Source organism: Rhinolophus hipposideros (genome assembly GCF_964194185.1).
Source record: "Rhinolophus hipposideros genome assembly, chromosome: 15".
Lineage (NCBI taxonomy): Eukaryota > Metazoa > Chordata > Mammalia > Chiroptera > Rhinolophidae > Rhinolophus > Rhinolophus hipposideros.
Window position 1 is genome coordinate 31790187 of NC_138061.1, and position 26650 is coordinate 31816836.

At 38.7% G+C, this 26650-nt stretch overlaps 1 protein-coding gene and 1 pseudogene across 5 annotated transcripts in view; both read left to right on the plus strand.

The window, feature by feature from the left end:
• The window catches only part of SLC16A12 (solute carrier family 16 member 12), an 84082-nt gene that overhangs the window by 44132 nt on the left and 13300 nt on the right, over positions 1-26650 (plus strand). For 2 of the 4 annotated variants that reach the window (XM_081074797.1, XM_081074795.1), the window contains exon 2: positions 21558-21800. In XM_081074797.1, coding sequence (XP_080930923.1) covers positions 21691-21800 — 110 coding nt within the window. In that variant the 5' untranslated portion in view covers positions 21558-21690. Of the gene's footprint in view, positions 1-8995; positions 9070-16554; positions 16630-21557; positions 21801-26650 lie in introns of those variants that run through there. The other 2 variants (XM_081074796.1, XM_081074798.1) reach the window with 2 other exon arrangements.
• LOC308508539 (small ribosomal subunit protein eS24-like) lies at positions 14796-15225 on the plus strand (annotated as a pseudogene). Its single transcript has one exon. The product of its transcript is annotated as a small ribosomal subunit protein eS24-like (transcript).

Below are 26650 nucleotides of genomic sequence, written 5' to 3' on the forward strand. Positions count from 1 at the left end.
CAGGGTTTCTTAACCTCATCACAATTAACATTTTGGGCCAGAAAATTCCATTTGTTCCAGGTCTGTCCTGTACACTGTAGAATGATTAGCAGCATCCCTGATGTCTGCCCACTAGATTAAAAACAACAACAACAACCAAAAAAAAAACCACCCTGGTTGTGACAACAAAATATCTCTCTGGACGTTACCCAATGTCCCCCAGAGCCAAATTACCCCTGGTTGAGAAGCACTGGTCTACAGGGAAGTGCTTCCTTGCTGTCCTGGTTCTCTGGCCTCTGTACACATACATGCAGTGAAAAGCTCCCCAGCCCTGGCTCACAGCACCTCCCAACTCCAGCCTGACTCGATTGCTCCATTTCCCAATTCCCAGATCCAAAGACATAGAATCACAGAGATTGGGTCAGCCTCTGGATTGGTTCCTTGGGATCAGGTGTGGACTCCTGGTCCAATGAGCCCAGCCAGGGAGGTGCAGATCCTGTACCTCAGTAACGTGGCAACATGTCCCCTGCCCCACCGTTACCCTCCAGTCATTCTGTGGAGCTGAATTCCATTGGAACTGAATTTCTATGTGCTCCATAAAGTACCCAATATTCCCGATTTTAACTGGATAAAATTTCTAAAAAATATTTTATAAAAGCATTGCCTTCTTAAACATGGAACACTGAACATTATTGAGCAAAAATGAAACCTATGTAACTTGTGGAGATGGTCCAGTGCAGTGGTTGAGATCAGTCTTTGAAGCCAGACTATCTGGGTTCACTTTCAACTGTGCCACATGCTAGGCATGCCTTGAACATACCATATGATCTCTTTTTGTCTCAGTTTCCTCATGTAGAGAATGGCAGTGATAATAATAATAAACAGTTACAACAATAATAGCTAATACTTGTGTATCACAATCACATGTGCCAGGCACTGTTCTAAGTGTGTTAGTTAAATTAACTTACTAATTCTCACACCAACTGTGAGTTGAAACTTTTTCAGAAATTCTTAGGATGAGGTGTTTTTATTATGGTATGTAGAGCATATATTTGTAACCCTCCAGCAGGGTGTGGGAGACCATCCTGTAATCAACCAGCCACAAATAATTCTGCAATAAAACAAGACTATTGCACTAATAGAAATAAAAGCTGTTGCTTGCCACAAAATGAGTACACTACCAATATAAGGAAATTTTTGGGTTTTAAGAGCTTTTTGGAATTGTACATTTGCATGTTTATCTCCATGTTGTAGATGAGGAAACCAAAGTTCAAAGAGACTTAGTACCTTGACCAAGGTTGCAGAGCTAAAAGTGCAGAAGCTGAGATTTGAACTCAGGCAATTCGATGCCAAAGGACTGTCACTTGCCTTCACACATCAGAGGGCTGTTTGTGAGCATTAAATGAGTTAACAAGTGTAAAAACACTAAGCAGGGTGCAGCCCATATGAATGCTATTTAAGCATTAATTGTTATGATTTTTTCTTCATGCTACGGGGTCATTGAGATGTATTATCATAATGATCAACAATGCAGTGATGCATTCAGGGTCCATTAAAGCAGGGCTTCCCAACCTCTCTCACAGAAACAGAGCTCAAAAATCATCATCTTTCTATGTCACGTTGTGGGAACCATGAGGCTGTTCCTGGCCTTGGTGACTGCCCTGGGCTCTGGCTACCCGAGACTCTGCCCGTCTGCCCTGTGAGCTGAGGGATTCTATTATGGACTAAAATGTCTGTGTCCCTCTCAAATTTATATGTTGAAGTCCTAACCCCCTAGTGTGGCTGTATTTGGAGATGGGGGTCTCTAAGGAAGTAACTGAGGTTAAATGAAGTCATAAAGGTGGGGACCTGATCTGATACGATTAATGTCCTTATGAGAAGAGACACCAAAAAGCTCCTTTGCTGCCTCTATCCTTAAGTGCACACATGGCAGAAAGGTCACATAAGGATATAGTGAGAAGGTGGCCATCTACAAGCCAGGAAGAAAGCTCTTACCGGAAATAGAAATTGTTGGCTCCTTGATCGTGGGCTCTAGTCTCCAGAATTGTGAGAAATAAATGTCTGTTGTTTAAGCTACCCAGTCAGTGTTATTTTGTTATGCAGCCTGAGCTGACTAATACAAATCCATATCACACTTGTAGCCTGTTCAGCAGTTGAGAAGCTTCGTATTATGGCATGTTGATGTGTTTTCTTCCAAAATGACTCCACTCTGTTGAATTTTAGGGGTCTTTTTGTCTTTTCTTTTTTTCTTTCTGTTTCTTATTGGTCTATTCCTTTGCTGTTAGATTCTCAACAATGATCTCACACTAGGTTACAGATTTGCCTGTGATACTTTTCCCCTACACTGTGATTACAGTTTTTCATTGGATGAACTTAAAGCCCATAAAAATCAAACTTGTAGAATACACAGTAAAAATACATTGACTGCATTGGCTGTTGGAATGTTCCTCAGAATAAAATGTCTTATATATGTGAGCCATTCATCAGCCCTGTTTTTTTCCTGTTTGTTTGTTTTGTTTTACTGTGATCTTAATTGGTTGTGTTGTTAAGAAATAAGAAACCAAATAAATTACATTTGTATTATTTGACACTCTATTCTAGGTGAGGAATATGGGTTAAAGACAAGAATGATTAAGTACAGACAAAACTATAATTTTCAGTCTTATAGATGACTAATTACTTTGTAGAAATTAATTTTTTTCTATGTCCAGCCTCATTTAGAGATTCTAAAACTATTCAGTATAACAACTCAAGCCTTTATTTTTATCCTGAAACTATTAAGTAACTCATTCTTTTCTCAGCCCCCAGCAAAGACAATTTTGTCGTTATCAGCATTCTCTCAAGAAGTTTTTTCAAAGAAAAGAGAATGACATTCTCATGTGAGCCTAAAATGCCATGAGAAAGAACATTGCATTCTCATTCTGTGTAGTGCAGTTATCCTAAGGTAATAGGATAATAATAATAAACAATTACAACAATAATACTTTTTCATTCCATGTTATTACTCATGAAATATTGCATCACTTTGTAAGAGGAAAACAATTTTGAAAATTATACTGAGAGACCATGCTGGAATAAATCTCTTTATTTCTAACATTCACATATATTTTTTTAAAAGAACAACAATCTATATTCTGTCAATTGTAGTCCTTCATTAGACAACTTAAAATATGAATGTAAAGTTTCTATGTCCACAAATAGATTTCAGACTGTTGGAAAAAAAGAAATGAGGGGTACCCTTTAATTCACATATGAGAGAGTGGTCCCAAAGCAAAGCCATCTCAAGTATTACTGGGAGGGTAAAATCTTGACAAGTTTGAATAAAATGGGCAAACATAAATATGATGAATATATAAAATGGCAAATGTCAACTCTACCAAATATATTTTAAAAATCATGTGAATCAATGTTAAATGGAAAAAATAAAACAGCAAGTACACATTTATTTACAACTATTTAAAAGTGGTTCTGTTATTATTTGTTAGAAGGGTACAAGAGTATTAAGTCAGAAAATGCATGCAAGGGTCATTATTTTACTTTCCTCACACAACCATTTTCTACTTTTGTGCATTCATTTCTCATTTTGTCCTTGTACATATGTATTTTCTATAGTTGTACTCATAGCACTCACATTTTGTCTTCTGAGAGTAATGAGTTAGGCATTTTTTGGTGCTGTTATAGTTCTCATATCATTATTCGTAAAGGCTTTATAGTAATCCAAAGATTGGAAGTGCCATCTGTGTACAATTTAGGAAAAATCATTAAAGAGAAGAGAAAATAGACACAGCTATTTGGTATATGGATATTTGCCTGTAAAGAATTTCAGTGCACAGTTCAAAAGAAAGAAACTAAATACTGCAAAGAAGTGAAAATTGTTTAAATGTTCAAGGAACATGGTATTTCAAGGACTTATTTTTTTCTCTGTCATTTTCTCTTTGCCATCCTTCCCACTTAATTATTTAATGGTATGGTATTGTATTTATATCATAAGGAAAAATTGACATAGAAAGATGAAGTTGCTGGGTCTCTCTTTGACTTTTTTCTTTTGATACTCTAAGAAAAGAAATATGAGTGCTTTCAGCTATGATTAATATATTTATTTACTAATAATTGCTCATCATGTCACTACTTGAACTAGTAACTGGTATAAGTATAACTTAGCTAAGTATTTTTAAGTGTCTACTGTATGCTACTGTATAGCTACCAAAGTATACAATTGCTTTGCTTTTTAATTTGGAAAATTATTGAAACAAACAAATGAAGAGGAATATGTATCTTTTGGTATTATAAGGAAGGACATGTTATAAGGAAGTATATGTTAATATGTGAACACTTAGTAGGTATCAAGTGCTTTGATATGTTTGCCCTTTTTGATATTTTGATATGTTTGATATTTTGCACTTTAATCCTCATTAAAGCTCTATTAAAGAGGAACTATTAACTCCAATGTACACAGCAGGAGACTGAGATGCAGAAAGTTAAGTCACATGTCAAAGTCACACATCTTGTAATTGTCTGAGCTAGGATTCAAAGCCAGATGTATCTGACCTCATGCCATGGGCACTGTTCTATGTACTTAAAAATGTAATGTAGCCTTCATATTTGTAGCACAGTTTTAGAGGCCTCAAAGAGCAGTAGTACAACTGAGGGTAAAACTCCTAGAATTCTTTAGATAAGGGTTTCCTGTCAGAGTGTGGGGTTGTTGTTTATTTAACAATTGTTTTTTTTTCTGAGCCATGTTATGTTACTGTTTAGACCTGCATCATGACCTCAGGGCCTCTTGTCAGCCTCCTTTTCAGAGAAGTGCTCTTTCAGAACATTGTTCGCACCCAGCCTCAGAACACATGTAAACGCCTCTATGTGAAATCTTTGGAGAGGAGATGGTGAGACATCTTGTTTTTCAGGTCATGAACTTCTAGATGTAACTGTCATTCTCCACTATCGCGATATAAAATATAACAATCATAGGTTGTTGAAACTATAAATTCCTCATCCCTTTCCTAAGGCTCGTGGCGGTCTATAACAATAGTAACAGTAGCTACCATTTATTTGAGTGCTTAATGTGATTTAATATGGATTACATTATTTGCTCAACAATACTATGAGGTAATAGTTGGGATTTGAAAGGATCAACAAAAAACACTCATTTTTCTACCTCAGTTCAAAACCAATTTAGAGATAGAAACAGGTATCAGGCAAATGAAAATCAAAATGCCCTAAGTGCCAATAACACTGATAATTAGGGAATGAGGCTTAGAACCACCAGCCAAGTAGGATTGTGGTACTTCCCCATAAAAAAGACAAGACTTAGCCAGTCGCAATCCCCCCCACCCCCCAACAATCACAGGCCTATGTACTTGCAAGGACACCTGCTCCTATTTCATTTATAGTATGAAGTGCTGAGAAGGATGAACATTCTCTAACAGGCAGAACCCAAGTGAAAAAAAAAAAAAGAGAGAGAGAAGGGCTGAGCTGAGCCTGTGCAGCTATTACTCCCAAACCCATGAATCAGATAACGAACTCGTCTTCCTCTGGAGAAAAGTAAGTGAGGAGGTAGAGAAAGGCCAGGTGTGCTAACTTTATGGGACTTCCCACCCCAGGGAATCAAAGGAAAGGAGGTCTGGGTCTCTAATTCCAGTTCCTATACCTGGATCTATCCTACAGATAAGGAAAGTGAAGCACAGAGACTCTAAGTAAGAGCTTACAATTGGTAAGTGGCAAAGAAGTCTTAGGATCACTGCATATGTGGTAGAATCATGACTGAACTAGGCCAAAACAGGACAGACTCAGACTTAGCTCAGGTACAAGGCAATGGGGATTTAAAAGGGAGGGTGGATGTGAGAGGGATACAAGTAGAAGTGATAAGAGTTGGACTCACTTGTTGTAAGAGTTGGGGAGTTGTCAAAAGGACTCAGTGTTCTAGTCTGCCTAGTTGGAACATGGTAAAACCACTAAAAAATGTGTTTCTAGGGGAGAATAGTGAGTGCTCTTTTGGACATATGAATTTGAGGTACCTTGTAAGCTGCTGGAGATTTGAGTCTGCAACTTTTGAGGAAGATTGGCAGCAAAGATGCAGATTTGGGAGTTGTCCATTTAAAGGTGATCACTGGCTGAAACTAAGGGAGCGCTTCAGTATGAGCAGCAGAAGAGGAGATTGGTTTCACAATTTAGTTTTGTATTTGAAATACACCAAAAGATTTGAGTTGGCAACCTTGAGCAACTTGATCTAGTGTAGAGACAAGGCCCAACATTGGCTCAGAACTCGACTTCATCTTTTAACCACAGCCCTAGTGCAACAGAGGGTAAGCTTACAGATTACACTAGTATGCAGGACAGTTTCCATTTGCCCCTCCACGTTCAATGTCCATCTCATTTCCTCCCTGTTCTCTGCCCTGGGTGGTTGACATATATGAGCTGTGTGAACTGTGTTCCCATTGAGTTCAGACTTGATGGGACATGGAAGGCAGGAAGAGTATGAATCGATGTATTGCTTTTCTTGCTTCTTTTACTGTCAGATCTTTGTGGACTGGCTGCTTTCCTTTACCCAACACTGTCGACAGTGACTCTATAGAAGTTTCTAGTAACTGCATAGAGGTGGTATGACTTCCAACTCTTACTAGCCCCAGGGGACTCTACTGACTTTTTATAGATTTTATGAACACTGTTCACACCTTTATAAATAGTGTCTTTGTTGTCACCCCAATTTCCTGGTTCCTAATGGGACCTTGAATAAATAATACAGCTAGTAAACCAGAAGGAATGTATGTTCTCCAAGGCACTAGCCCTCCCCGTAATGAACAGAGAGGCCTTCTAATCCGGGTGTCTCAGACCTGGGAGGGTGTAAACATCCACAAGTACCTGCAGCATTGTCCGTGGACAGAATAATATTCTGTCCGCAGTTATCACTGTTTTTCAAATGTTTGTAAGTGTCTCAGTGATTCATAAAATAAATAAAATATATTGGAAAACATGATGAAATTCATTTTAACTGTGGTCTTGATTTTTAATCAACAGGTAACTTATCTTAAAAATTATTGCCATGGTTGGCTAAGGAAATATTTTAAAATGTGTAGAGTGAGCTCACATGCAAAAAAAAACCAAAACCCATGTCATCTCATTTTTACGTGCAATCTAAAGAACAAAATAAATGAACACAAAAAACAGAAACTGACTGGTAGATACAGAGAACAAATTGATGGTTGCCAGATAGGGGGGTTGGGGGGATTGGTGAAAAAGATGAAGGGATTAAGAAGTACAAATTGCCAGTTACAAAATAGTCACAGGGATGTAAAGTGCAGCACAGGGAACATAGACAATAATATTGTAATAACTATATATGGTTCCAGGTTAGTACTAGACTTATTGGGTGACCATTCATAAATTATATAGATGTCTAACCACTATGTTGTATACCTGAAGCTAACATAAATAATACTGAATGTCAACTGTAACTGAAAAAAAAAAATTAGGAACTATTTCCAAGGCCTTTGTTGTTAAAAATTCACCAAACTTTTCCTTTTGTCTCGAACTAGGAGGTGGAATGAACTGGTTAGGTCCTAACTATTCAATGATCGGGATAGAGACCAAGACGACCACCCACACCTTGAAAGGATTTTTATAAAATCATTTCTAACCTTTTCATTTCCAGGAAGAAATTCAGGTCCTCATTCTCAGGCTTGGCAACACCTTGTCCTTTGTGTGACCTGCTGTGCTCACGCAGTGAGCAGTGTCTACAGAGCACAAAAATAAACATCTCTAAGGGCCTGTGGAATTCCATGGCTTGTGCCTTGTGGGGCAGACCATGGGCCTAGTGCCAGGCTCAGTAGGTGACCCCCCCAGCAGTCCATGCGCATTTTTAGCCACTCTGCAAAAGCAAGGAGAGAGAGCCAACCTGGCAGTGAAGTTCTGTTTCCTGGTCTGGAGTCAGGGCTTGGTCCTGCTGCTGTGGACTCAGTGAAATATATTCACTGAGGGCTCTGTTACCCAGATGCTGGGAAGGATGGTTAATCTGGTATGACAGTGGATGAAAAGAACAAAGAAAGGCTGGGTAATGTCTCTTCCCCATTCCTCAAGCTCCCTGTACCCTTTCCCTGTGTGTTTTGGGAACATGTCCAGAACTTGAGAATTGGGAGTGTTCATTCACTAAATATTTGTTGAGTGCCTGTTCTCTTTGAGGCACTGTCCCAGGCATTGGAGACGGTGTGAAGCCTGGGAGCACCGAGGGTGTCCTGCGTTCTGAGTGCAGACCTGTGCTCTTCTGCCTGCTCTCTTTCAAACTCCAGTTCTCCACAACACTCCGTGCAGTGTGGACTTAACCTGAAATATTGGACTGAACAATGTGACTCGTTACTCTTCCCATGTCAACAACATGGTGGGTAGCAGTGATTACAGAGTGGGGAAAATGTGGTATTGACAGGCAGGACTGTTCTTCAATAAAAGTCTCTCTGTCAACTCACAAAAACACTCTGTGACATGCATCTCAAACCCCAAGTTTCTCCTCTGCAGCCGAGAAGCCTCTGATATAACATAGTTTGTCCTAATAATTCCATAGGCTGAAAAAGTACAAAATTAGAATTAGAGTCCTGCAAGGCCACTGAGTTAGATGCAAACATTTATTCCCCCAAGCACATATTTTTTGAGCACCAGCTTTATAGTGGACATTGTGCCAAGCACTGAGATACTTGACTGCATGTTGTATTTTTTTTTTTTCAAAGAAGGCTACAGCTCAGGTCTTTTACATGGACTTTCAACGAAGAGAGAAAAGAACTGTATTACTGCAGAGAATGGTAGTTGGGGGCGAGTTCTTGCTTATGAATTGCAATGTCAACAAACTATTAGACTCAGAAGTAAGCATTTTTCTGACGTTACCTAGAATCCTCCGTGAATGAGGAGCTGACAGGATGGGAAAGAATCTTACCTTCTACTCTCTCTGCCTCTTAGATAAACTACAAATTGTACCTTTTTCTCTCTGTCTGTAGACCAAATATCATATGAATCACTCTGCTGTTTATTCTAGGTCTTACGTAAAGTATTCCTGTCCCCGAAAATCTCACACACAATGTGGAAACTTTGGCAGCTTCATTACCAAAGGTCAGTGTTTCAGTTTAGTGCCCAAATGTCCCTGACAAACATCCAAAAATTTCTGGTTGAAGTCAGTAATTATTTACTCCCCTGTTACCAAGATCTGTTTGAGGACGAAGCAGAGAAAAGCAGAAAGTAAAAATTAAAAAAAAAAAAAAGAAGTGTATCACTACTCTGTCTTCACCTGAGAATAATATTTTTTTCATACCACATGTGTAGCAAAAATGAATTAATCCATTAGCAGTAGGAGGCTTCCCCAAGGTCCAGAGACTCTGAGTGGAAATAACAGTCGGGTCCCTGGGCCAGAGACTGTGCGCACCCAAGCAGAGAGACAAGGGTTTCTTTAACTTCCCTCCCATGTTCAGTCCTTTTCAGAGTTTGCGTTTGGCTCCAGAAGTCTGTAAGGCTACCCGCTGAAACACTTTGCCCCACTGCTGTAAAGCTTCTGTAGGAAAGTTGGAATTCTCTCATAGTGTACTTGGAAGATTGTCCTCCAGTACACATGGTGTCTGCTGGGATTCCACGCTGCAGACCACGGTATTCAATGCGGCCTTGAGTCCTGGGTTGGGGTAGAACCAGGCATTCAATCCTGAGGGAAAGGAAGTAATAAAATGTCCAGTAACTGGGAGACAAGATATCTTTCTCTTCCACAAACGTGGTGACATTTAACTACGACATTTAGCAGATATATGCCAGGCTCTGGTCTAGGTGCTGAGGATTCAAGAAGGAACATAATAGGAATGTCTTCCACCATGCCAGCTAAGAGGCCAGTGGAAAGCAGTAGGATGCAGTGATTTAGGGAAAAAGAGCACGCGCTTGGGAATCAGGCTGAGGTTGGATCTGAGATAATTAGAGCATTCCTTACTTTATCTGTAAAATGGAGATTATAATACCTCCTTCATGGGATGAAGATAAAATGAGATAAGGTATAGTAGTGAATCCAGAGCCTGGTGGATTTAAATGCCCCCAAATATTAACTATTGTTACCATTATTATTGTGTGGTTTACTCTGTGGCCCAGGAGGCTGAGACTTGAGCTCTAAGTAGTGGCTGGTACCTCTGTGACAAAACTGCATTGCTCCCGGGTGTGTATCAGAGAGAAGCTGGTTATGCTAAATACTTTTCATTTTCTAGTTGTAATGGCTCACTTTCTTGCTTTATGTCTGAAGATTAGACATCTCTAATGAATATAAAGTGCTTTTCATATTTATTTCAGTTGAGTTACCATTTAAAAACTAATAACTGTTATTTATGCTTTTAATTTATTTTTTGTGACTTGATGGGGTTCTTTCTGGCGAAGCAGAACTTACTTCATTCATTTGTTGGACACTGGGAGAGCTCTTCGTCTGCACTGGGCAGAACGTGTGTTGAGGAGAAAACTGGGGGAAGATGTAAGGATGACTCAAGATAGTTTCTGTTCTGTGGAGTTAAATAGTCTAGAGGCAGAAAGAGACAGATAAATAGACAACAAAAGTGTATTTAATAAGGGCCAGGAGAGGCATGTAGAGAGCTCTCCAAGAGAGTCTGCAAAAGGGAGGTAACTATGAGCACTTTGAGGGATAAGGGTGGGGTGGAGGCAGTTGAAGCAGAAATGATAGCTAAGTCAGGTGAGGAAGTGAGGAAGGAAGGAATTTGAAGGTAAAGGAAATAGCACATAAAAAGGTAATAACCTTGTATTTTTTTCAGTGAGTTGCAAGAATTGTATATCATAGGATAGGTGGGAGTGAATTAGACTGGGAGCGAGGCTGATATTTGACTAAAAAATGGTCCTATGTATAGGCTGAACATGGAACAAGACAGATTGTGGCTGAGGATACTGGGTTTCCCTGATCAGGAATAGTATCATTGTTTCTCTCTTTCTGCAGAGATAGGAGAGAGGATCTAAATAAAAGAGCTTCAGACAGGACACTCTAAGACTGAAACGGTGTATCCTGAAAGAGTACCCCTCCACTGCAGAGGCAATAGTAGAGTAGCTTCTGCTCTTCAAAATGCACCATTAAGAAATGAATAGGCTCACTTTTAGAAATAAATTATTTCCATTCTTAAAAGAGAGAGAGAGAAATGAATAGGCAAGCCACAGAATGGAGAAAATATTTGCAGCACATGAGTCTACAAAGGACTTGTATCTAGAATATACAAAGAATTCTTATAGCGCAATAATAAGATAAACAACCTAGTGAAAAAATGGGTATGGTATTTGAATAGATACTTCACAAACTAAGCTATATGAATAGTTAATATTTACATGAAAAAATGGTTAACATTATTAGTCATCAGGCAAGTGTAAATTAAAACTACAATGAGAATCCATTATACATTGGAGTAAGTGGAACTCTAAAATGTTACTAGTAACATCAGACAGCATCATACAGATATCTTGAAAAGCAGTTTGACAGTTTCTTCTAAAGTTAAACATACGTATAGTTATAACACGACTCAGCAAACTTACGCCTAGGTATTTACTCAATAGAATGAAAACACATATTCACAAAAAGACTTGTACACAGATGTTCGGAGAAGCTTTATTCATAACGGTTTAAAACTGGAAACAACCCTAATGCCTATCAACAGATGAATATATAAATAAATGGTTGTGTATCCTTAAAACAAATTATTATTTAGCAATAAAAAGGAAACTACAGATATACACAACAACGTGGATGAATCTCAAAACATCAAAAATGAAAGAAGTCAGAAGCAAAATTTGTGTGATTCTATTTTCATGGAATTCTGGACAGATAGAACTAATCTATATCGACAGAAAGCAAATCAATGAGTGAAATGGTGAGGTTAGGGGAGAGTGACTGCAAAGGAGCATGAGGAGATGAAAATATTCTATGTGTGTTTTGATTGTGGTAGTTGTGGTTATATGAGTATATGTATTTGTTAAAAAGTCATTGAAAGGTAGACTTAAAATGGGTGTACTTTGTTGTATTAAATTATATCTCAATCTAAAAAAGTTTCTAGCAGTCTCTGCAAGTTTAAAGTACTCTCTTTCGTGTTAACTGAGTCCTTTTTGGATCAATATTCAGCCAGATCCAAGGTTAATAGGGTTGTTTCTACCCTCTATTGTGTTTATTCCTCCTTCTCCTTATTACTGTCTGGTTTAGGGGAGAATTCATGTGTCCTCATTGTAGTGGTGGGAGAGGTGGTTGGCATGGAGGTCCTTGAGTTCTCACTGGTTTGAGCAAAGTTTTCCCTAGTATTGGTCACTGGGCGTTCTGCTGGTGAAACTCATCTTGCTGGTACTGGCTTCTGTCCTCATTGTGTATCGTGCTGAGTCTCCATTTCACTCAGGATATTTGCCATGGAATCACTTTCCCTTTTGACATAGCCTTGCCTCTTATCTCTTACCGTATTTCTCCCAAAATAAGACCTAGCTGTAACATTAGCTCTAATGCGTCTTTTGGAGCAAAAATTAGTATAAGACCCAGTCTTATATTATATTGTATTATATTATAATATTATATTTATATTATATTATATTATATTATATTATATTATATTATATTATATTATATTATATTATATTATACCCGGTCTTATCGTATAGTAAAATAAGACTGGGTCTTATATTAATTTTGGCTCCAAAAGACGCATTTGAGCTGATTGTCTGGCTAAGTCTTATTTTTGGGGAAACATGGTAGAAGGGGCCACTGAGAGAAACGGGCTTACCAACAATGAGCAATAAATACACCTGGAGATATTTCAAAAATATCTGTAGTAAAGGAATATTTTAGAAATGTCGAGAGAGAGAGAGAGAGAGAGGGAGGGAGAGAGAGAGAGAGAGAGAGAGAGAGAGAGAGAGAGAGAGAGAGAGAGACAGGCAAATTTCATGATTCTTAAATAAAAACAAAGAGGACTTGCCTCTGTCGTGCAGGGTCTCAGCTCCCACTCCCCGCCCAAGAACGCAGGACACGGTAAGGCCAAAAAGGAACACCCACGGAGCCATAGATAGGGGAGTCAAACCAATATATTCTCGCTGGCGGCTGGGCTGGAGACACAGGAAGCAGGATCTGCATAATCTGCCTAACAGCAGTCCGCGTTTGCCAGCCACCATCTTCTTGCTAGCCCCCATTCCTTTTTTCTGCTAGCGTAGCCACAGCCGTTATATTAGTGGCCAATGGCCTACGGGTTACAGCTGACGGCCAACTAGCCACAGCTGCTGGCATCTGATCACAGTTGATGGCCATTTACTACCCGAGCCAGCACCTTTCTATGTGAGGCCGAGAGCCTGGAAACTGCTTTTTGGGGTTTTGTCCCCACAGCCTCCTTTATCAAAGAAGTGTTAGGTAATAAAAAGTGAAGCCAGCCAGAGTTTCCTGATTGTGCCTAGTCTACCAGGTGACTTACATATTGGGAAAGAGATGCTTAACAATCAGCCACCTGGTTTAAAGGATAGATGCCAATAATTTCATGTCCTGGTTTTATAAATTAGGAAATATGATGGAGAGGAAGTGATTCGCACAGGGTCATCCAACTAACTAGTGTAACTTGGGCCCAGTGGTCTTGATTCTCACTCTTGATACCTTTCTGCCACACACCTTTATCTCTTGTGTGGTTGCAAACCAATTTATAAAGTAAGGGTACGGCTAAAGGTTAAGGCACTGGAAGTAGATGGGATTGAGGAAGTAGGAAAGATGGTGTTGGGAGCCTACAAAAACAAGTATTTCCAGGACCACTGTTGCCTTTAGTCCAGCTGCATACTGACTGTAAGAAATGTGTAGGTTTTCTACTGATAGAAGGGATCACTTCAGAAAACTTGACTGAGGGCGAGTGAAAGACTTGCCCCACAAACGGAGTGCTTTACGGGAGAGGTGTTGACTTTCACCGAAAAGTCTTTGCAAATGATTGGATTTTTGAAAGCAAGGAGGATACAGTGAAGTTGAGGCTATATCCCAACTTGTATTGTTAAGGAGTACTCTTAGAGGAACATTATAATATAGCGCCTCTTTTGTTTCAGAAGTTTCCTGAAACCACAATGAAATGCAGAATTCAATTAAATTTCAGTGGTTGGATGTCAAAATCAAATAAACTGGAGGATGATTAGTAAAATGAATTGCATGATGGTAACATGCTTGCTTTGCTTATAGTTTTAGGTATACTATCAACTTAAAGACTTGTCTATTATATTTGTGTAATATCAAGTGGGTTAATTTTCCACAAGAATGCTCAGGCTGTTATTCTAAGGAAACTGCAGGAAAACTGTAGAAGTCTCTTTCCTAGAGACTTTGCAGAAGTCTCTAGGAAACGAGGTTAGTCTGTCTACGAAATTCAGAAACATTTCTTCTGAATACACGTAAATCTTTAAACGACATGTTTTGAAAGAAATTCATAGGAGTTGTTTTGTGAGTATTTATACTACTGCAGTAATCTTGTGGGCTTCCTTCTCTTCCTTTCGTCATGGTCAGTCACAGGACTGGGTGCTTAAGCTTTTCCCTTACTTGGATGGCTTGTTGACAGAAATGCCCGATAACAATTTTGAAATCTGAAGGGCAGATGGACAAGTGCACTGTCCAGAACTGACCAGAGCCACCTGTTCCATTTGGATTCAGATGCAGTGATGTCAGGCAGGTCCCATCATTTCTCTGAGCTTCAACTTCTCCATCGTGAAAGGGAGAAAATAGTGCTTGTCTCTGAGGCTTGTGAGGCTCCAGGGCAACTGTTCATGAGCAATGATTAAAAATACTATTGCAGCTCTTTTCCTCCCTGGCTGCTTGAGGGTCGGCCACCATCATGAACGACATAGTAACTCTCTGGACCAGGAAGTTCATGACCAATAGACTACTTCAATGGAAACAAATGGTGCTGGATGTCCTTCATCCTGGGAAGGCAACAGTACCTAAGACAGAAATTCGGGAAAAACTAGCCAAAATGTACAAGACCACACCAGATGTCATCTTTGTATTTGGATTCAGAGCCCATTCTGGTGGTGGCAACAACTGGCTTTGGCATGATTCATGACTCCTTGGGTTACACAAAGTAAAAGGAACCCAAACAAAGACTTGCAAGACATGGCCTCTGTGAGAAGAAAAAGACCTCAAGAAAACAGTGAAAGGAACGCAAAAGCAGAATGAAGGAAGTTAGGAGGACTGCAAAAGCCAATGTTGGTGCTGGCAAAAAGAAGGGGTACAGATGTGTCAGTGACTTTATCTGGGGTGACTGAGCAGATTTTTCATGAGAGCACTAATAAACCAAGAACTTAGAAAAACTACGATTGGCTGCCAATGTTCTCAGAGCCGTTATTTCTCCCTGCCCTGTGATCCTGTGAGAATGTTCCTTGTCCTGTGGCTTTATCCAGGTTGACTCTAACTTACAACAGACCTTTGCTCATTATGTTGTCACTACAGCTCTACTCAGGAGTGTTACATTGTTTATTTGGACTTACACGCCATTGATCTATTTGAGAGGTCCTCACCAATCAGTTCTTATAAAATGTGGGAATGCCAAAGAGAGGTTGCTCAATTAAAACAAATGAAAATGGAATTATCTGGGGATAGCAGAGGCAAAGGAAAAATTAATGAGACTCAATATTTTTGTAAAGAACACATTTTATTTTGCCAGGGGCTTTTAATACAGTGTGTCCTCTATGGAATAATCACCTACTTTTCATTGTGTACTATCAATAAATGGTATGGTTATTTTCAGTCCTTGAGAAACTCTTTTTGTGCTCATATTTATACTATAGGAGTAGAACTGAAGTATCTACTTAAGAAAAGTATACATAAAATGGATTGAATGCAATTTTGAAAATGAATCATAATTATACCAGCCCAATTATATTCCTTTTTGCTATTATTTGTGACAATTACAAGGACAGGACCTTTACATAAGTTTTACACAGTTTCTCTTACAAGACACACACAATTTTAGAGACTTTTTTTTGCTTTAACATGGCATCATAAATGTTTTCCCATATTATAATATTATCTTCTTGTTTATAATTTTAAACAGTTGTATACTAGTCCATTTATTTAATATAGCACTAACTCTTTAAACACTTCCCAGCTGTTGAGCACTTAGGTTGTTTCTGTTTTATATATTATTCATAACGCAGCTATTATTTTTTTGCCTATAGTGTTGAACTTCTTTTAAATTGTTTCCTTAGGATAGCTTCTCAGAAATGAGATTATTATTCAAAAAATATGAATAGCTTCCAGTTCTTGATCCGTTGCACTATATTGCTTTCCAAAGGGTTGTTGCACAATATGACTGTTTCAGGATTCTTTACAGCACTGGGCAGCACTAACTGAGAGGATGGTTTCATGTCACATTTATGGGTAGGTAGATGGCTTTAGAGTCTTAAGTTGGAAAATAGCTTAACCTTGGGGATTAGTTTAATGGAAAAACCTATGAAGGGGCTGTGACTATACCAAGGCAGAGGTATCTAAGCTTTGGCTTTTTTACGTGTACAATTGATTCTGTCACTTCATGACACTCGGCATCTAATTGTGTCCAACAGATGAGTAACTCTGTTGTGTGTGTTTGTATGCAGATAGTGGTAGAATCTCAACTGCTAGTCCTGTTGAAATCGTGCGGCGGAGCGCTAGATATAAACCATACCATAAACGTGAGTCATGGGTGGCTGTACAAGAAACTGATAGCAACATAGTATAGGCAGAAGTTGAAAACCTTATTTCTTCCAGGGGCCCCGCAGGTGTTGTCCGTGAGTGAAATGGCCCAAGGGCTGGACAAAACAGGATGCCAGTGTCAGGATGACGTGGGGAGTACAGGCCTACCCAAACGAAGGTATTGCTACTTGGCTCTAGCCCATGGCTGCCACAAAGGAACAGCAGCCCAGGATCTTTAGTGCTTTCAGTTCTTCAAGAGAATTTGGAATTCTGGATTTTTAGGTGTCTGAGACCTCCAAAGTCATAAATGCTGATTACCCCCTGCCCTGTCCTCCCAAATATTGGCATTTTATTCTGCAGATCAATGCATCACATCTCCCGAGAATAGGGGTTTGCACACTTTCTCTGAAAAAGGCCAGACAGTAAATACCTTAGGTATGGCTAGCCGTCCATTCTGTTACAACTACTCAGTTGCCATTTTACATGAAAGCAGTCAAAGACAAAATGCAAATAAATGAGCGTGGCTGTGTTCCAACAAAATTTTATTTACTAAAAAAGGCAGCAGGCCAAATTTTGCTTAAGGGCTGTAGTTTGATGACCTCTGCCCAATAAAGACAGACAAAATGCCTTATTAAAAAGGTGAGGGCTGGCCCAGTGGCTCAGGCAGTTGGAGCTCTGTGCTCCTAACGCTGAAGGCTGCCAGTTCGATTCCCACATGGGCCAGTAGGCTCTCAACCACAAGGTTGCCTGCAACCAACAACGGCAACTGGACCTGGAGCTGAGCTGCACCCTCCACAACTAAGACTGAAAGGACAACAACTTGACTTGGAAAAAGTCTTGGAAGTACACACTGTCCCCCAATAAAGTCCTGTTCCCCCTCCCCAATAAAATCTTAAAAAAAAAAAAACTGTTAAAAAAAAAAAAGGTGAGAAGCTAGCTAAGTTGCTAGCGCACTGTATAGATATTTAAATTCTTTCTCAGTTCTTTGGCTTTACTTCATTTTTCATAGAATGTTTACTGTATATACCTTAAGTTACTCTGAAGTTGCAGTGGTGTGCTGGTAAATGTTTAACAACTGGTTTTTTCAGAGAATACAAAAAGCCGTATGTGGAGTTTTCTAGTATATGAATTTTGTGGAATAGACACTCCCACCAGGGCCAATTTCAAGCCATCAATATAATGTCATTAAACATGGCATGGGAATGAGATGCAGTAAACAGTTGGATCCAGCACACCACTGTCTGAAGACATGTTTCTTTTGGCAGACATAACAGAAATATCAACTATTTCCAACAATAAGTAAAATGTATTACCTAACAAGCTAAATAGGGTGGCTCCAGAATTGGTTAATTCAGTGGCTCAGTGACATCCTTAAGGTCCCAGGTTTTTTTCGTCTTTTTGCTTTGCTGTCCTTGGCTTATTGGCTGTCCTCAGACTTTCTTCATGGTTAGGAGGTGGATGCGTTAGTTCCAGGTATTATATTCAGATTCAAACTGTCTTCAGAAGGAAGAGGGTCTTCTTTCCTGTGTCTTTTCTTAAGAGCAAGGAAACCTTTCCCAAAGGACGTCCCTCATAGCTCACTGGCTAGAATTACTTCATATCCTATCCCTAATCACTCACTGACAAGGGAAAGGGAAACTAATCAAAACCCATTCTGTGAAACAATGGATTGGGCCAGGCTTCCAGAAAGAGAGCCAGAAAGAGAGCAGATACCTGAACAAAACCCAGGATATGGTAGAATGGTGGAAGGGGTGAACTATGGATTTGGGGTAGGCAACTAGCTCTGTCTGCTGTAGTAGGCGGTATATATTAAGGTAAAGATACAAGTATGGTAGATCTATTAAATGAATTTTTCTTTTAGTGTTTAATTCTGGGGAAGAAAGTAGTTGACTATTAAAAGTACTGACCCATATAGAGTAAGAAGTTGGTCCAGTTTTATTTTCTTGTACATGTGTCCAGTTTTCCCAGCACCATTTATTGAATAGACTGTCTCTACCTTAGTGTATATTCTTGCTTCCTTTGTCATAGATTAAATGACCATATAGGCATGGATTTATTTCTGGGCTCTCTATTCTGTTCCATTGATCTATGTGTTTGTTTTTATGTCAATACCATGCTGTTTTGATTACCATGGCCTTGTAGTGTACTTTGATATCACGTATCTCTATGCCTTCAGCTTCGTTCTTCTTTTTCAAGATGATCGTGGCTATTCAGGGTCTTTTATCATTCCATATAAATTTTAGGATTATTTGTTCTAGTTCTGTGGCAACATGCCATTGGTATTTTGATAGGAATTGCAATTGGATAAAGAAATTGTGGTACATATATACAATGCAATATTACTATGCCACACAAAAAAAGAAATCTTGCCATTTGCAACAGAAATCTGGATAGACATACAGAATATTATGCTAAGTGAAATAAGTCAGACAGAGAAAGGTAAACACCATATTAGCTCCTTATATGTGGAATCTAAAGAACAAAATAAATGAACAAACAAAACAGAAACAGACCCATAGATACAGAGAACAAACTGATGGTTGCTAGATGGGAGGGAGGCTGGGGGACTGGGTGAGAAAAGTGAAGGGATTAAGTACAAATTGGTAGTTACAAAAGACTCACAATAATGTAAAGTACAGCGTAGAGAATATAGTTAATAATATTGTAATAACTATGTATAGTGTCAGATGGGTACTAGACTTATTGAGGGGGTCACTTCATAAATTATGTAAATGTCTAACCACTATGCTGTACACCTGAAGTTAATATAAAATGATATTGAATGTCAATTATAATTTAAAAATTAGTCATGAGGATATATAGTAACAGCATAGGGAATATAGTCAATAATATTCTAATAACCATACAGTGTCAGATGGGTAATAAACTTATTGGCATTATTACTTTGTGAGGTATATATGGAAATGTCTAGTCACTATGTTGTTTTGTACCCTTGAAACTAGTTTTTTTAAAAAAGTATTTCCCCATGACACAAAGTTAAGTTTTAGAGAGACTTATCCTGAAGCTCCAGCGTATTGGAGATTCCTTTGGAAGGTTGGTTTTGCTTTGAAATCAGATAATTCCATGACTGATCCAGTCAGTGACCTACAGGCATATTTCAGGGAAAATACCAATGGTACCATTTAAAGAACTGCATTTTTAGCTGCATCATGCTGCGGTTAATGCCATCCTCCTCGTGTGTCATCAGCAAGAATTATAGGTGTCTGGATTAGACAAAAATGTATATGAATTTATGACAAGGAATAAGGAAATGCAGTGGAAGCGGTTAGGAAAAATGACTTTACAATAAGACAAAGATTCATATCCTTTTACTGCTGCTGGGTAGTGTTAATAGTAATTGGACAAATTACTTAATCTCTTTAGCCTGAGTTTCTACATATATAAAATGGGGACACTAATGTCTACCTCCTCTGGTTATTGTAAGGGTTACCTGAGATACAGTCTACAATGCCCCTTACTAGCAGTGTGGCCTGTGGCTAGCTCTCTGTAAAAGGTAGCTCTGTATTATTCTCACTTAGCCTGGATACCAGTATTTTTGCTCTTACTCAGTACTTAGGCCAGTGATTAGCAATATTATCATTTAAAATAATAATTTCGATTTTCTTTAAATCAGTAGGCTTAATATTTATACCAATACTGCTCTTCTAATCCTTTTGATAGATTTATACTCTTCAGTAGTTTGCTCCATCTTTGTCAGCCTCCCCACATTCACATGATGTCTAATAAGATGAAGAGGTAGGCCCAAGTCTTGGCGATGGAATCCCCTGTGACTGGAAATAGTGCCTAACACGTATTAAACACTCCATAAGTGTTGGTAGTTGAATGAATTAATCTTCCTAATGTTTTTATACCTCTCAGTTCAGGTTTTACCTGTTGGCTTTATTTATTAATGCTTAGATGTATAGAAATGTTAAATTTTAATTTAGACAAATCAATAAAATTTTCTCTTGGTTTGTTACATTACATCTCAGAGAGTCCTTCTCCTCTCTAGAGAACAGATAAATATTTGCCTATACTTTCACCTAGATTTTTGATGATTTCTTTCTTTCACATTTAACTCTGATCTATCTATAAGGTCAAGAGCTAAATGGAGAGTTGTAATATAATGTAGGGAGTGAGCCTTTATTCTCCATCAATCTTTGCTACCTTATTTAGTTATATTGAATTATTATGTACTAGCTTCTGAGCTCTCTTTTCTGTTTTGTCCTTCTCTTTTTGCTTCAATTACACTCTTTAAAAATTATAGCATTCTTAGTCAGAAAGCCCAAAGAAGTTACTCTCAGACTCATTCAGTATGATATTAGGATACAGTATAGGCTGTTGTAGCAGAGAGACTCCGAAATACAGAGGCTCAAATGAAATTGAAGCTTATTCTATCTTTCCTGTTACAGTGAGAGGTATGTGAGGTCCAGACCTGGAGAGGCAGACCTTCTCCAGAGTCTTTGGGGACTGGGACTCAGGCTGTCTCTATCCTGTAGTTGTGCCAGCCCCTCCCTCGGGCAATGTCCTGGTCTGCGTGGTTGAAACTATGTGGTCTCATCTCCAAATCCATGTTTCAGGCTGTCGGAAAAGGGATGGGGGAAGTCCTGGAAAGTGCTTTTGAGCTGATGAACCACATGTGGCATTTCTTATTTTTTCTCACATCTCTTTCATAGAATAAACCACATTGCCACACCTACCTTAAAGAAAGGCCAGGGAAAATGGAATCAAACTGGATGCATGTGGATTTGGCTGAAATTTGAGAGGTCCTATTATTAAAAAGGAGGAGGATGGGTACTAAGGACAACTAATGACCTTTGCCCCAGTCCAGTATCCATAGTTACAAATAATCATTTTTGCTATGTGAAAAAAATCAGTCTTTGGAAATGGCAATAAAATACAAGTATGTTCTCATTTTTGGTTTCAGATGGCCAGTAACCCATGTGCCAGGTAGCATTCTATGCCAGTCTTTGAATACCAAGAAGTTGACAGCAGATTCTTTCAAGATCATAACGGGGCTGTTGGAATAACTTGGAAAAGAAGAGAAGAGAATCGAAACTATGGCAAAAGTAAATAGAGCTCAGTCCACCGCCCCTCCAGATGGAGGCTGGGGCTGGATGATTGTGGCTGGCTGTTTCCTTGTCACCATCTGTACCCGGGCAGTAACCAGGTAGGTGGGATTTTTCTTGATTTATTAAGGTGATCTGGCTTATCTTTTCTTTTAAGTCTGCTTCATTCTACTTCTGAACCTGTCATTGAATGGGGTGTGTGTGTTTCCTTTGACTGCTCAGATATCTTTTTCTTTATAAGGAATGTGGTCTCTTCTATAAGATCTGACACATAAACTTATAGTGTTAAATATTTTTAGACTAAATATTGTGGCTGTTCCAGCCATCTGTTTTCATAAGCAGCTCATCCTAGAAAGGAAAAACATGTAAGATCAAAATAGCCCTTGAAAACCTCCTGGCTTACCAGACACCGAACCATTGGAAGCTTAAAACCCAGAATTTAAATTCTTTTGTTTCATTCTGCATTTGTCTCTCATGGTGGGGGTTGAGTTCTAGGTTGAAGGAGAGCAACAGCATAAATACAGGGATTCTGTCAGTCTCACTTGCTCGCATCTCCTTCTCTCTCTCTTTTTCTTTTATCCAAGGGACAGTGTTGAAAATGCTTAAGCTAAACGTGTATACATTGAGACTCCTTGGAACAAATACATACTTGGAACCTGCGTGTGCCAGCTCTTTCCTCTACAGGTGCTTTCATTCAAATTAAACTCTGTTCTTCTCTGGCAGCACACACTTGGCAGCCAAAGAAAGAAATTCGCACTAATAAATTTGATTGATGGCATCGTCAATAAAAGCATTGATATTACCTTCATAATAAATATAGAACGCAGGAAAGAAGCAGGATGTTTATTTCTGCAGCAATAGGGTTGGTTGATTATGTGTCATAATAAACTGTAGACTTGTTTAAAGTAATGTGATTGGTGCTGAGTCTGATTTTTCTCTCATCAGTATTATGGATCGTGTGTTCCGGGTGAGAAGTGATCACAGAGTTAAAAGGATTCTCTTTCATCTTGGTTCTTACATGTGGAAGCTTCCATCATTCCCATGACAGGAAAGTTCTGGAAGTGAGTTCTGTGCTTTATAGGAAGGGTTGCTAGAAACCAGAAAAGAGGGTTGTGGCTGGTAGCAAAGTCCTGTTATCAGAAGTTACTGGAAGAGGGTGAGAGGAGGCTACCTGAGCAGAATAAGCGTGGAAGAGAAAAGGGAGAAGGCATAGACAACATCAGAATCTAAATGTTGTGAACCAGGAAGGAATCGAGAGAAATGGAGATGGGGACGAGGAAAGCAGTCTACAGGGTGATGTGTCAGTTCTGAGGATCAGTACCTATTGGACAATTAATTCTTTTCGTCTTTTGTTTTTTTATTTCCACTTTTGTGGAGAAATCATGAACATACTGTATAAGTTTAAGGTGTACAGCGTGGTGGTTTGATTTATATACATTGTGAAATGATGACCACAATAGGTTCAGCTAACACCCATCTTCTCATATACATACAATAAAAAGAAAAGGAAGAAAAAGAAGGAAAAACAAATTTTCTCCTTGTGATGAGAATTCTCAGGGTTCACTTTCTGAACAACTTTCCTGCATCTCACAGAGCAGTGTTAGCTATCGTCATCATGTTGTACCTTACATCCCTAGTACTTATTTACCTTATAACCGGAAGTTTGTACTCTTTGATCACTTTCCTGCGCTTACCCCTTCCCCACACTCGGCCTCTGATAACCATAAGGCTAATCTCTTTTCCTATGAGTTTGTTTATTTGTTTTTAAGATTCCAAATATAAGTGAAATCATACAATATTTGTCTTTCTTTGTCTGACTTATTTCCCTTAGCATAATGCCTTCAAGATCTATCCATGTTGTCATAAATGATAGGATTTCCTCATTATTTTGTGGCTGAATAATATTCCATTGTGTGTACACACACACACACACACACACACACACACACACACACAAACACACATATATTTTTTAGACTTCTTTATCCATTCGTCCATTGATGGACACTTAGGTTGTTTCCATGTCTTGGCTATTGTGAATGATGCTGCAATGAACATGGGGGTTCAGATAGCTCTTCAAGTTAGTGTTTTCATTTCCTCATTTCCTTTGGCTGTATTCCCAGCAATGGAATTGCTGGATCACATGTGGTTCTATTTATATATTTTTTGGGATCCTCTATACTGTTTTTCATAGTGGCTATACCAGTTTACATTCCCACCAACAGTGCACAAGGGTTCCCTTTTCTTCACATCCTCACCAGCATTTGTTATCTCTTGTATTTTGATAATGGCCGTTCTAATAGACCTTCAGGAGATAGCTCATTGTGGTTTTAATTTGCATTTCCCTAATGATTAGTGATGTTGAGCATATTTTCATGTATCTATTCACCTTTTGTACATCTTCCTTGGCAAAATGTCTATTGAGGTCTTTTGCCCATTTCTTAATTGGCTTATTTAGTTTTTTACTGTTGAATTGAATGAGTTATTTATATGTGTTTTGGATATTAAACCCTTATCAGCTATATGGTTTGCAAATATTTTTTTCCCATTCTATAGGTTGTGTTTTTACTTTGTTGATTGTTTCTTTTGCTGTGCAGGGGATTTTTAGTTTGCTACAGTCCCACTTATTTCTTTTTGATTTTATTACTTGTGCTTTGGGTATCATATCCAAAAAAATCATTACCAAGACCCATGTTAAGGATATTTATCCCTATGTTTTCTTCTAGGAGTTTCATGGTTTCAGGTCTTACATTTAAGTTTCTAATCCATTTCAGGTTAATTGTTTTGTGAATGGTGTAAGATATGGGTCCAATTTTATTCTTTTACATGTGAATATCCAATTATTCCAGCACCACTTATTGAAGAGACAGTCTTTTTTCCATTGAGTATTCTTGGCTCCTTTGTCAAATATTAATTGACTGAATATGCTCAGGTTTATTTCTGGGCTCTTGATTCTATTCCTTTGCTCTATTTGTCTGTTCTTATGCCATCACCATACTGTTTGATGACTATAGCTTTATAGTATAGCTTGAATCAGGAAATGTGATACTCCCTGTTTTGTTCTTCTTTGTCAGAATTTCTTTGGCTATTCAGCGTCTTTTATGGTTCCATATAAATTTTAGGAGCATCTTTTCTACTTCTGTTTAAAAAAAAAAAGCCATTGGAATCCTGATAGAGAGTGCATTGAATCTATAGATGATTTTTGGTTGTATTGACATTTTAATAATATTGTCTTCCAATCCATGAACACAGGATACCTTTCCATTTGTTTGAATCTTCTTTGATTTCTTTCATCAATGTCTTATAATTTCTTGTAAAGATCTTTCACCTCCTTTGTTAAATTTATGTCTGTTTTATTGTTTTTGATGCTATCGTAAATGGGATTGATTTCTTTATTTCTTTTTTTGAAATTTTGTTGTTAGTGTATAGAAATGCTAATGATTTTTGTATGTGAGTTTTATATTTTGCAACTTTATTTAATACACTGATTAGATTTAACAGTTTTTGTCGTGTCCAGTGCAACACAGGCAATGAGAAAATGAGAAGGAGCGGCAAAGGGTTAAGAAAGAAACAGAAATCAAGAAAGTTATAAAACAGGGGGCCAAGGGTCTCCCAACCTCAAAGGACTGAGAGCCCTGAATTGGGCCGCCTTCTGGCTTTTATTGATATATACACAGGAAGTAGTATTGTTTACTCCATGGTCTGTGAGTCTCATACATCATACCAGAAAACTGATTCAAATCAATCATCCTTGCCTGCAAACAGCTGGAATGGAAAGTCCCATGATGTCTTAACAATTATGGTATGTGCCTCCCCAGGGACAAATCCTTTATGCTGAAACATATTGATAAGAATGGAAGGAGAACTGATGTTATCACATCATTGGCTCACTTCCCAAGCAGGATGTGGGAAGGGATATAGCCACATAGGCAGAAGTGCTCCTTAGCGGGGGAAGGTGGGGGCTGTGCCCACCTCTATCGACCCCGTGAGTTCTCCTGGTGGTCCCCACAGGGTTCCGCCTGGCTTGGGTTGTTCCTCCCGTGAGGAATCTTACCCATCATTGGCTGACCAACCATCTTTTGCGACATGAAGTTTAAGCACAAAGGTGAAACAAAGTGCCTGAAAGGAACAGTCTCACAGACTCTTCTTTCTTTAGGGATAGGCATGAGGGGACAGACAGGCTGCTGCGTGACACGTTTTTTTGGTTGAGTCTTTAGGATATTCTTTATGTAAAATCTTGTCATCTGTGAACAGAGACAATTTTACTTCTTCCTTTACAATTCATTTTTTTTTAATTTTTTTCTTTTTTTTAATTAAATTTATTGGGTTCCTTTACAATTCTGATACGTTTTATTTCTTTTTCTTGCCTGTTTGCTCTAGCTAAGACTTCCTGTACTATGTTGAATAGGAGTGGTGAAAGTGGGCACCCTTGTCTTGTTCCTGATCTTGGAGGAAACACTTTCAACCTTCCACCATTGAGTATGATTTCTTTTTTTTTTTTTTTTAAGGAGGTCGCAGCTCATAGTGACCCATGCTGGGATCAATCTGGCAACCTTGGTGCTATTAGCACCATGCTCCAACCAACTGAGCTAACCGGCCACCCCATGAGTGTGATGTTAGTTGTGGGATTGTCATATATAGCCTTTATTCTGTTGAGACATGTTACTTTTATGCCTAGTTTGTTAAAAGAGTTTTTATCATGAATGGATGTTGAATTTTATCAAAGGCTTTTTCTGCATCTATTGAGATGATCATATGATTCTTTTCTTTCATTATATTAATGTGATGTATCACACTGATCAATTTATGTTGAACCATTATGCAGCCCAGGGATAAATCCCACTTAATCATGGTGAATGATCCTTTTAATGTGCTGCATCCAGCAGCAACTGGAGAGGAGGGAGAGTGAAATAAGAGGCTATTATGGGCTGCTGACGCATAATGAATTGGA